Raw genomic sequence first — 13,771 nt, 5'->3', positions numbered from 1 at the left:
TGGATCTTTCATCGTCCTTCTGAACAACATCATCAGCACAAACTTTGGGTAGAGAGAAAAACTCCATCAAAATCACCCACCTGAGCAACAAATCTTCTCCACCATCTCAAAATGAAGTTTCGTTCTTAATTGCTTTAATGCCCATTAAGTGGAAGTAATTGAATAATTTAAATTTTGTTCGTAGGAATATTATCCAGTTCATAAATTAATGTCCAAAAATTAGTGTGTAAATCAAATGAATATCATGAACGCGATCCAAATATTAGGGATCACTTTTTACAATCGGATCAACTAATTGTTATTGAATTTCAATATCAGAAGAGGCTTTCGTGGAGATTTTTGGAATTTTATAGATCAGATCACGAGTCAATTTAAGCTAGACCACCATGGAAAACCTGGAAGCACTGGACGGCCGATTCGTCCTATTGTGGGACTCCTCAGCAGTGCGCATCCACGATCCCGCCTCGCGAGATTCGAACCCACGACCTACCAGTCTCGCACCAGAGCACTTGACCGATAGACCACTGAGCCGGTCGGTATCCAACGGTGTTAATGACTAACTTCAATCAATCAACGAAATCGCGCGACCATCTTCCATTGTACTGAGGTAGATACCTGTCTCTACCTGATATGAATTAGCTCCACTGGTCACGACTTCTCAGTAGGACTCCAGGAATTACCTCATGGAGCCAGTCACTAGTGAGAATATGATCACTATCAGAAGGGAGTTTTGTGGATATTTTTTGTAATTTTATAGATGAGATCATGAGTCAATTGAAGCTAGACCACCATGGTTAAGAAACGTTCATTAATGGGAAAGAATTTTCGTATGTATTATACTAAAGATAAGTTGTATAGTTCTCCCTACTTCTGTATACTCTGTTGATTTCAATTTGATTTGTAATAGTTTGAATGATCCTGTTGTTAATATTATGACTGAATTTCAGCTTTATTTTAGTTTTAGAAGTGGTTTTATCTCAACGAACCAAATTGTTAGTGATATTTGGCGCCTTATTTGTATTTTCAACAATATTATTAGGGGTTATATTAATTATTATTTGGTAGGTGGGATTACGTAATTTACTAAGATTTGCATGAGTATAAAATCAGATGGATTAACCCTCTTTTTATGCTGATGGCCCTTGAAATGCATCGCTTAGTTAATGTTGTCCACGATATATTTTACTGTTGTATTTATGTTACTGTAATTTATTTAAGTAGTATATCTTTTCAACACAAATTTCTTAGCCTGAATACGTTTGTTTGTAGCTTCCCCCAAATTTCACGCTTTACTTGGGATGCCAAAGACCTTGTTTTTTACAAACCAGCATCTTCTCTAGGATTTCATTTTAAAGATAGTACCTTCGCTTCAAAAGTTGGTATCATAATCATTACTTATTCTACATTAATTATGTATGAATTTTCATATTAACCTACCCATTATCTATTTGAGAAGACGTTTGTTCTAATCAAACATGTTTAGGGACGATAAGAAATTATGTGAAGGTTTTGGACTGACTTTAACTATGTGATAAGTAAGATATCCGGGATTCAACATGTATTACTGAAGACTAGGTCATTCGAACAACATACTCAGCATAAACTAGCTGATCAGAATCACCAAGTGCTAATTAGTGGCTGTCTTCATGAGGTATGTCCTGGAGTTCTAGTGGGACTGAAATCTTTAGTGGAATTTAATGGACTTCAACCGTGTCTTTTGTAGAAGCAGTTACTCAATATAGACAATTGTGGATGGTCGCTCGATATCGTGGATTGTTTGAAGTTATAACACCATTGGATACCAGCTCAGTGGTCTAGAGTTTAAGGTCCTGAGTTCGAGTTCCGCGTGCTTGATAATGGATGCCTACTGCTGCGCATAAAAAAGCAGTAATTTATATCACTGTGTAATAATATACTATATTATGTAGTAATAAAATTCATGTAATATGAAGATCTATTCAACAAATCATTTTGTACATTCATTCATAACAATGTATAATAATTATTACGTCACTTAATCTAGGATGCTTCAGTGATGTCATTTATAATCTGAAGTAGTTTCTTTTTTGTTGTTAAATAAATAGCTTAAATACATAACACTTTTTTCATTATTGAAATCATAAGTCAGTTGAAGCTAGACCACCATGGAAAACTTGGAAGCACTGGACGACCGTTTCGTCCTATTGTGGGACTCCTCAGCAGTGCGCATCCACGATTCTGCCTCGCGAGATTCGAACCCAGGACCTACCAGTCTCGCTCCAGAGCACTTAACCGATAGACATAACACTTTCACAATTATTTTATCCTCTTTGTAAAATCATTGATTTGCTTGTGTGTGTGTGTGTACTTAGTTGATATGGGTATGTTGTTTCAATGTGAATGATTGTGTATTTTGATGTGTTATGATAAATGGTCTTGGTAAGATTAATTGTACAAACTATACATATGACCTGTTGAATAAGTATACGAACTGAGTTATTCATGTTTTCCTGGTAAAATTTCAGAACACTTGAATAATTCATGCAACATTGAAGGAAAGTTTATAAAGGTTGAATAATGAAAAAAATAAATAAATAACTTTGTAAGCAAAGATGGATAGTTGCTAGCAGTGGAATCCAGGACAAGCGTCTTGGGCTAATTGGGACTTGTCAGCTGGATGTACCTACATCTCAGAGTTGATGTTCAGTCTGGTATTCGAACCCAGTACTTTCACTTCAAACGCCATCGCGTTATCTACCCAGAGTGAACACCAACTCTGAATGCAGGTACATCCAGCTGATTAGTTCCAATAGGACGAAAAGCGCGTCCTGAATTCCACTGCTAGTCACTATCCATCTTTGCTTAGAATGCTTGTGAATTAAGGCTATATCGAGTCAATACACACAGTATGTAGATATGCCAATTAGAGACCGACCAGTTGCGATCCTAAACATCAATGGGAAGATTCAAACAAACAATACTAAGTGAAAATAAATAACTATTTCCATGTGATTTACGCATTTCATAAAAAAGCATAGAAACTGAAAAAAAACATTGATCAAATTAGATAATATAAATGTATCCTTTCTCGTTAGTGTTTTTTTTAACGAGTTAGTTTTGTACAGGATGGGTTCGCTAACCCCTATACCCAACCCTCTTCATTTATCCAGTCTTGGGACCGGCAGTAGCCCCCGGAATGAGCTACAGGCGATGTTAGATGTATCCTTAATTTTGTAAAATTAAGTTACTATTGCAATTCCATTTGTATATATATATATATATATTCGATAGACTATTATATCAATGTTGTCTTTGTGAATTTAATTTTGTTGTTATTATTATCTTTCATTTCTTTCATTTTGAATGAAATTAGCTTTTTCTGAATCACGTGGAAATGATCTACAATCTATATTGCATGCATTAATTACAACACTTACATTACGTGGTATATTTTTTACATTATTTGGTAGTTCAATAAGTGTTTTAATATTTTATGGATTATGGAAATGTCAACAATTAAGCATGCAGTATGTTGTTCTTATATTTATTGAATTTATAAAAGTTAATTTTTTATAATGTAAACTGTTTGTTTAACTTCATATGATAGACATTTTCTGATGTTCTTGGTTGATCACAACTTGAAATGAATCTTGGTCGTTTGAAGTGATATTCTGATGATAGTTCTATATATTTTGAAGATGATGTTGTCTAAGAATCGAGGTCGATGTGCAGAAAGAATCGTTCTGAATCAAAGTGTATGATCTTGCAGAGTTAAGCGGAAGGCTTTGGTTAAATATGACCACAACTGATGTAATAAAAGATTTTTGTATAAATCGTTTAAGTGAGGTCAGCCTTTCTAAATTCTCAAACACATCCTATAGGTGTACATTAGTAGGCTCGAAATTCTTATTATTATACTTCTATGTTTGTGTCACCAACCGTTCAGCACTTATATCCTGCGTGGGGAATCGTGGATGCACACTGCTGAGGAGTCTCATACTAGGAAGAAACGGTAATCCATTGATTTTCAGTGGTTGTCTAGCTTAGATCGACTCATGAATTTAACTGTTAATATTACTTATGTTAGCATCGTTCGTTCATGACTCATTGATTATGTTGTTATGGATAACTTTATAAAGTATTTGGTATTGTGGTATGGTCTACTTGTATCCATATAAGTAGTATATGATGTTGGTCAGACATAGAATGTATTTTGGCAGAAGACCGACGAGGGAAGAACTGATATGAAGCGCAATCGGGAGAAAAATGCACGAACAATGGAATTAGAGAAGAAACAGTGAAGATTGAGACTATTGGTTGATAATTTGCAAATTGACTGTCCATTGTATGGTTTTCAGAATTTACTGAGATAGTCTGTAATGTTTGCTTAAATACATTCGATTGTTCCCAGTCGTGTTCCGTTCACTACAGTATGACAGATTTGATCATAATAAGATAATAGAAATAAATTTTGACTGATATTACACGAGTAGACAGTAAATATGATTGATAACCGGACTAACCATATATCTTACTTAGCAACAGAATATCGGATGAAAAAGTCTGACCTATAACTGAGAATTAATAATATTTTAGTAAAAATACTACATTTTATATGGATTTTGGAATAATATAAAATAACTGTGTAACAATGCACTTGGTATTGTTTAGTTGAATCTTCCCATTGATCTTTAGGATTACAATTGACCAGTCTCTTATTGGCATATGTATATCCTGTGCGTATTGCTTAGATATTGCCTTAATTCACAAGCATTACATGCATAGATGGATAGGGGCTAGCAGTGGAATCCATCGCGCGCGTTTCACCTTATTTGGGACTCGTCAGCTGAATATACTTGCATCTCAGAGTTGATGTCCACTCCAGGACTCGAACACAGTACCGTTCGCTTCAAATGCCATAGCGTTATTCACTATCTGCCTTTGCTTATAATAATTAAATGGTTTCTGTTTATTATTATTATTATGATTTATAAGAGAAGATGGATAGTGACTAGCAGTTGAATTCAGGACGCGTGTTTCGTCCTATTTGGGACTCGTCAGCTAGATGTACCCAGTTTGAAGCGAACGGTACTGTGTTCGAGTCCCGGAGCGAACATCAACTCCAAGATGCAAGTACATCTAGCTGACCACTCCCACATAGGACGAAACGCACGCCATGGATTACACTGCTAGCCACTATCCATCTTTGCTTATAAAGCTTATGACTTCAGGCAATATCGAGACAGTCCGCACAGGATGCACATATGTCAACAGGAGACTGATCAATTGCAGTCCTAAATAACAATGGGAAGATACAAGCAAACAACACCAAGTGAATTTAATACTTGTGATCGTTTTTAAATAGTATTTTCGATGTCAAATATTACAATTGATTAGTGATTGAGTAGTGACCAATATTACGTTTATCTATCCCTTCACATGCCGATCGAATTTTATCGATTAGCTTTCATTATGGTAACTGATTTAAGTGAATTGATATCACATCCGTTATATTAAGATGTTAGATGACTAGACGTAGCCCATAGAAAGCGCTTGGATAATATTTCTTACAAGTTAACAATCACTAGGTCTAAAAGACTGTATAGATTTGATATTGATTACTACTCAATGATTACTCGGTTGTAACTTCTACAGGGAGTCAGCTGTAGACTGATTAACTCAGTGGTAACATTTCAGATTATGTAGCTGGATTATACGTGTTTGATTCTTGTAGAGAGCTTTCGTTTCTCTAACAATTACTGATGCTCCATTCTGAGAAGTGCCAACTAGCATGAAACTTAGATTCACAGTTTTCTCTTGTCTACATCCAATCATCTAGCATCTCGGTATGAAATTAATGTTAATTATATTTCAATATTAATTATACAACACCAGTTTAAATAAATATTTTTTATTACTTTTTTATTTCTAGTCGAAGATACTTAAGAAGACGGAAGAAATCTTTATTTAAACATAATTCACAAATGGTAAGAACAAGTATTCTGTAAAAACTTGTATCCATCGATTAATTAATATCCAGTGGATAGTTCGTATTCTTCTTGAGTGGTAAACATTAACCATAGCTTACACGAATGAAGCTAGAACCTTCGAGTTTTTAAATGAGACAGATATTTAAGATGACACTGAATAATGATCGTTGATTATTAAGTATTAACTGAAGTTGCAAACTACCAACTATAGACCATTGAATCATATGATTCACTGTCACGAAAAGATTCAGATCTTTATTTGTTACTTATATAGAATCTTTGGTTCACATTACTAAATAGTCCTGAACCGAGATAAAATGGCTATTCAGTGTTTCTTTTTATCTTTAAATTGAAAAATCACTAGATATTGTGGTTTCTTATCCAAATAGTAATAAACACCAAGTATTTGTTTGTCAGATGATTAGTCTTTGCTTTTTATAAGGTTTATTGGTACAGAAACTGCTATGTATTGCTCACTACTTTACAGGGGAGAAACTTTTTCGGTTTATTTTAAGGTCTTGGCACGATATGTTGCCTATTTCGACCTTGGGGCTAGTAATATGTGAGTCCGATTTGTGACTGAACAGCCCTAGGGGGTGTGCAGAGAGACGAAAGATAATCTACTACCTGACAGATTGACAAAAAAGAGAGATAAAACAGTCAGCCAGTCAAAACTTATAACCTGGTACTTATGTACATCGGTTCAAGTTCTCACACTCCATTAGCGCAGAGAGATGAAATTGTCAGGCCATATCACAAAATATTTGGGTAGTAAAAGTATGAGGAATTATTGAAAAGGTGATGCATCGAAGATACAAGCTAATAAAATACGAATTAGTGAAGTGAAAAATAAGAAACGTTTTGAGGAAAGCAGAAGGTGAGAATTTGAGAGAAGACAAAGGATGGATGAACCTGGACCATTGCAAACGCTTTTGAGCCATATCATTCAAAGTTTCTAACCATTGGTTACGATAATCACAGGAACCTCAACTAGGTAGTCTACACCTATTAACACACCTCAGTCCAGTTGTCAACGACTGCATGGACTGACCCAACGTCTTGGTTTGTTCTTCCCCAGCTTTCTTCTAGCCTACTCCTATACCAGAAAACATCTCTCACTGGGGTAGGCGGTGGCCAGACATGCGTAACACATGTCCCAACCATCTCCAATGATGAAGATTTACTAATTTATCAATTAACTAGTCATTGTCACTCAATACACTATTTCAAACCCAGACATTGGTTAGTCGGTGGTCCCAAAATACACGAGTAATTCTTTGAAAACACTTGTGCTCGAATAGAAGTTACCTACGAATATCATATATTCCAAATGGCCATTTTTCACGATTATAAAGTAGAACGGAGTGAAGTGATGTGCGAATAACTAATTCCTCCCACTTTATGGATTATTATTAGGTTTATTCAATATTATATTTTTGGTACAACATAAAATTCTCAGCACAAAGTATTTCAACAGGTTTTGTTTCTTTCTTCTTCGTCGATCCTGACGACATATGAATAATATACATTCTTTTTGCTGCGTATTGCCAGCAACCATGATATATCCGATTAGCCCTTTTGTAACCTTCACAGCGAAAGGTTGTACACTTTTCAGAAACGCACCTGAATAGATTGTGCGATTAATAGCCAAAGTGACGCATTAAAACAAAAACATTAGATAAGTTACTGAAATATTTAGATGACAGAACCAAGTAGCCCAGATGTTTAGGCAGGCCACCAGTCATATGGAACATGACCATTTGGAATACAAGATATTCCTAGATTACTTAAGAGAAAGCCAGCGTCTGAACAATACCGTGTTAGTGATTCTAACTGGTATACTGAATGGCATACGTTAAGAGTCCACTTATGTTTCAAACACTTCTGATGACTTTTAACTATTATAAAGTCTATATCCAGAACCTTCTGGCCATTGCTTTCAACTACCTAACATCAACCGAAGAGACCTAAGCGATAAATCATTCAAACAAGCCGCTGTAATCCACTTTAGATGAACACCCATTATCAGTGGTGCTGGTGCATTGAATGAATACTAAGTGTCTTACGGTAACACTTTATCTTGAAAGAAACTAAAAACTATCTCTTCAACACCTAAATCACAGCTCATTAGCAAAATCTTACAATCTGTACCAAAGCTAATGAAATAGGTATACAAAATAAGGAGGCTCTTAACTTAGTCTCTTAAAATGTCCTCTTTAAAGATATAATACACGATAGTCTCGTCGAAAGATTAAATCTAATTGGAGTGGTATTATTACATTTCAAGTGTCATCTTAGTCCATTTGATATGACAATTGATATTGTTTGGTAATATAAAGTTTTAGACGTCTGAGAATCAAAAAGCTCATCTTAGGAAGAATTCGTTGACTGATATATTTCATTTAATAATTTTCTCGTGTTTTAACCCTGGAGTGCAAAAACGAAATCGATTTCAAACAATTGATTACACAAATCTTTGTTGAAGAACCAAAAGTTATGATATACATAGAAAGTATTCGACCAATATAGTATTGTGGTGTGCTACTGATGCCAACAGATGTAGATAGTATGTATCATCAATCGAAAGTGAAATGACTGGCGGTAGAAGGCTAAGGAGATCAAAGAGAACGAGAACAGACAGTGATTGGTGTCTACAATTAATTGATCACTGGATGGTGATCAATGTTATGCATGTCAGGTCCTTCTTAGTGAACATCGAATCCTATCGACCAAGTTGCAATGTGGTCACTAGTCTAGGTGACGCGATGTTGTGTGCACTATATTGAGATAAGATAATGGTTGTAGGTAGTCAACAGGAAACACTGGAACTACGTTTCGTGTTATTTCGCACCCGTTAGTAAGGTGTATCTGTAATCTTGAGAGAGTTAATTCTCCCTGACGGATTCGATCCCGTGTCACTCAGCTTCACAGTCAGAGACGTTACCGCTAAGGTTCCGTAGGACTGAGACGTATTTACGATTGATTGATTGATTGGTTTGGAAACGAAGGAACAAAGAAAGAACGAGACAATTGATGGGTATTTTACAAATGAAGTAATACTGTATGGTTCTCAGATTTTACTAAGAGATTCTGTAATCTTGTGTACAAATACATTTGATTGTCCCCACTAATGTTCTTGTTCACTACAGTGTGACTTTGAATAATCTGTCAGATAATAACTGATACTAAAGTAAAGAATGACCTAATACTTCTGTCAGTCGTTTCATCTAGACAAAGAATTAAGAGTTTTTCAATTATCTTAAATCTATAAACTCTTACATGTTATGTTAATTGAATCACAACATTAATCAACAATAAATGCTAATAAATTATCATACTTTTTATTCATTTAGAAAACTTCTCATCCTGTCAATCATTCAAATCATGGAAGTAGAGTTAATAGTACAGTGAAAGATAGCGCAGAACCAATTTTAATTAATGATTTTCATACAAGAGATCGAAAAATTGAAAACATCCCCGTTGCTGACGATTATTTTGGACAAACTGGTGGTAGTTATATTTTGTCAGCTCCAAATTTAGTAAATACTGAATGTTATGAAAATCGTTCACAGAATTTTACTGGTGATGTAATGATTGATCTGAAATCTCCATTATCAACAAGTCATGGTAAATTGATATATATTACATCTTCGGAACTATGTATTACAGCATCTATATTATTCAGTACTAACTAACAAGAAAAAATAAGTTCTTCATTGTGGTCTAGCTTCAATTGACTCGTGATCTCAACTATTGAAATTACTAGTGACTGGCTTCATGAAGTATTTCCTGGAGTTCTATTGAGAAGCAATGACAAGCGGAGTTCAACCGGGTGTGTTGGGAGGTATCAACTCACTGAAGACGATGGTGGATTTGTCGCTAAATTTCGTGGATCTGTTGGAGTTAGACATTAAGACCGTTGGATGCTGGCTCAGTGATCTAGAGGTCAAGAGTCCGCTCACGCGCAAGACTGATAGGTCCTGTTTTTGAATCTCATAGATGCGGGATCGTGGAGTCCCATAATTGGATGGAACGACCGTCCAGTGCTTCCACGTTTTCGATTGTGGTTTAGTTTCAATTGACTCATAATCTCAACTCTATAAAATGCAATTTAGTCAAATTTAATACTGATTGGTTTATATTACAAACTAACATTAATTAGACAACTGGTGTAAACCAAGAAACACTGTACGGCTTTTTCATCCTATTACGTGACTCTTGAGCTGTGTACATCCTCTGCTCAACCGAGGATTAAACTGAGAACTTACTAGATCTCCTGAAGACACTTAATATTTGCACTATTAGGACAGCTTCCAATGATTTACAGTTTTAAATTCAATCGATTCAAGACATTTGACAACCATCTTTCAATACCAAAGTTCAACACAATGGTAAATCATTGAAATTAGGATCATTAAAGATTTCGTCATAATAGTGTTGACCACTAATGAATATTTAAATGGATCATTCCCAATCGAAATGGTTCAGTAAGGGAGAAAATAACACAGCTAATGTAAAATGCATAATAAGCATAATTTTTTTTCATAAATACCTAAATGACCTACCATAACAACAACGAACTACTGGTTTCCTTCTTTACTTAGGTTCCTTTTCTAGCACATCGGTAACTGTAATTGCTTATTAAACTGGTAACTTCATCTTGGATTAGTAAAAAAAAGAAAGTAACCATTTCAACTAATACTGACTTATTCAAAACGTATATGATGTATTCGCTCTGTGATTTGTCAGTTTACTAAGAAAGATACCATACTTTCAAAGACTATCTCCCATATTTGCCGTTTCGTTTACAATTTTAAAACTACATAGGCATTTAAATGATTATCTTCCTACCTATCATGGTTTGAGTAAGTGGGTAGTGGAAAAAACCGATCACACAAAACATACAATTCAACATCTCCATGTACTTGCTTACTGAATTATATTAAATTGATAAGTTCATTTCCATATTCCAACAATAGTATTTCTGAATATCTTAAATATTTCCACTTAAGTCTTATAAGTCATTTTTTTCATTCCAGTGAATCCACAACAGTTACATGATCATTCAAGAAACACAATTCAGTTCGGTTATCGACCATCATCCTCTTTAGATCAATGTAATGAATCAGTCCATAAACCTGAGAATGGAATAACCTTAAACAATAGACCTTTTGGGACAGATTGGTCAACACGAAGGCTTGCATCAAAAACATCTGGATCAATTCGAGATCGATTACCAGTACTAGCAGAAGGATCAAATTTGGATTTGAATGTTAATCGATATCCGGATTACACAGATCCTATAGACAGGATGAATAGATTTGATCGAGACAGAGAAATACCACTGAATATGATTTCATCTTCTTCTTCATTTATGCAAACCAATACTTGAATATACAATTAAGAATAATGGTAACAAGCATTCATTTCAGACTGTAAGAAGTAAGAATGTAGAGTACATGATATTATTCATTACCATACAATAGATTTTATTACTAACACTGCATATTCTACCTTTAGGGTTACTGGTTAATTATTCTGATGTAATCTACTACAAAGTACTTCAATTCTGCTTTGTTTTCTTTCGTAGTTTTGTGAAAAAAGGAAAAAAAAGAAGTGTCCTCGGTTGTCTATTTTCATTAGTGGAAAATGACACAAACGCATTTGTTTTACTGTTTTCTTGTGTCACTTTTATTTTCATCTAGAAACAAAATTGAAAATCAAAGCAAGTTATTTACACTCTTTCATTCGTAACTATGTACTCATTGTTTATGAATAGTTTATATCTCATCATTTTGTGTATATATCCAATGAAATGTATCATCGGTTTGTATATTCTACCATAGATGTGTGTATGTATGTGTGAGTGAGTGAATGAGGAACAGTTGCCTACCTTCTGTTTGATTGTTCATTGCATTATTTAATACTTGAAATGAAGTGATCATGACTGTCAATAGAAGAAAAATAAAGTCATTCGAAAAGTTTATTTTGATTTCTGATTATAAATGTTTTCATCATAGTTACAAAGTATTCAGTAAACAGAAGTGAACAGTGAATAATTTGCAATATAGTGCACCTAATGTCGAATCGCCTAGACTAGTGGCTATATTGTAGCATGATCAATAGGATTCTATCTGAACTAAGAATGACTTGACACATATGACATTGACCACTACTCAGTGACCAACCAATTGTAAATACATCTCATTCTCACAGTAGGTCAGTCGCCACCCGGATAGCTTAGTGGTAACGTCTCTGACTGTGAATCTGGGTGACACATGATCGAATCCGTCAGGCAGCTTTAGTTCTCTTAAGATTACAGATACACCCTACTGACAGATGGAAAATAGCACGAAACCTAGTTCCAGGGTTTCCTGTCAACTATCTCCAACAACTATCTTACAGTGAATAATATCAACTATCGCGTAATAATGAAAACTCATATCGGTATAAAAATTATGCAACTTTATTAGTGAAACAAAAGAATTTCATTTTGCACTTTAAGTAATTAATTTTACTGAGTTAAATACACCTGCATTGATAATAATAATAATATATTTCTGCAATAGCAGGTACACGCCATTTTTACAGGCATGATCTACAATTTACAACATATATTGGTTCACAGTATGCATCCCAAGCAAGGTTGTTTAGTAATTATAATCTATAAAAGTTGATAGCAGTTCATTCGTTCAGATATAATGTGTTTTCATAAGAATAGTTTCCAAAGGGGCATGGCGTCCACGTTACATACCAGATCCAATCTCGACATAAAGTGTATTAGGGTTTCGGTCGTGCTAAGTATTTATGTAATGCAGCTTTTTAAGTTTATAGTTGTTATAAAGTAGACTTGTGGAGCGCCTGGTTAGAACCATGACCTTGGGAAAGCGTGTTCGTCGAGCTTGTTCCAGATGTCAGAAGTTACATAGCTTCACCCACAGAGCAAGATTCTGAAGAGAAAAAAAGAAAAAGAAACCGAGGAGCAGCAAGGCATTCGGATATGAACGATAACCAATGCTTAACATTTATTAGTGAAACAGATGGAGGTATGATTAATTATTAGATTAAATTGATACTAGCTCATGTTGCAAGAGTGAAGTGTGATTAGGTGCTCCATAGGAGAGAATGCAGTAATGAAGAACAATGAGTTGTGATATTTGTCACGGTGGAGTAGGTTCGAATGAAGGAGGGAAGTCAAGGTTGGAATGAGGAAGAACAGAGAGTGCATATAGAGAGTAGAGTGTTGAGTAAAATAACAACCATATCCTTTACAGTCTGTTTTTTTCATCATCCGATGCCTGCCACACAGTTTTCATGTAAAAGTCCGAGTTAGCATGGTAAAGGTTGTCTTAGTAGAATAGTTAATCCGGCACAAAAATTAGAAACATGAGTCTGAATGGTGAAAGTAGGAGAACAACCTCAATATCACAGATTGATTGACTTGTTCTCATCCATAAAGAGCATGATACAAACAGAATGTTCTGCCTCACAAACACGGGTGGATTGAAATCATCGCCCTCACCATCAGTGCTTGCTGGTCAGTAACTCCACCCTCCCTCCTTTTGTAATGTTAGGCTCATTTACGCTTATTTTTTGGATACATATCATACCTCACACAATGCTCTGTGTTTCACATCCTGTTGGAAAACACTATTTCTATAAGTACCATGTTACAAGCTTATCAGACAGTTACAAATTATGGACTGTGGGTAAGGCTTCGATGCTATGTTTTTATTGACTATATAGTAAAGTGTAGGTTACGAATCAGAGTATAGGCATTAGGAAGGATATAAGATCGGAAG

The 13,771-nt window shown here is 35.0% G+C and overlaps 1 protein-coding gene across 1 annotated transcript in view; it reads left to right on the top strand.

The window, feature by feature from the left end:
* The window catches only part of Smp_136660 (hypothetical protein), a gene marked incomplete at both ends in the record, with an annotated part of 30,683 nt that extends 19,322 nt beyond the window's left edge, over positions 1–11,361 (top strand). Inside the window, 3 exons of the mRNA XM_018798410.1 lie at positions 959–1,041; positions 9,323–9,596; positions 11,009–11,361. Of these exons, the coding sequence (XP_018653354.1) occupies positions 959–1,041; positions 9,323–9,596; positions 11,009–11,361 (710 nt within the window). The remainder of the gene's footprint in view (positions 1–958; positions 1,042–9,322; positions 9,597–11,008) is intronic.
* Between the last annotated feature and the right edge of the window lie 2,410 nt (positions 11,362–13,771).

This window comes from Schistosoma mansoni, chromosome 6 (assembly GCF_000237925.1).
Source record: "Schistosoma mansoni strain Puerto Rico chromosome 6, complete genome".
In the NCBI taxonomy this organism is placed as follows: Eukaryota; Metazoa; Platyhelminthes; class Trematoda; order Strigeidida; family Schistosomatidae; genus Schistosoma; species Schistosoma mansoni.
This window is presented reverse-complemented; position numbering and strand designations above follow the sequence as displayed.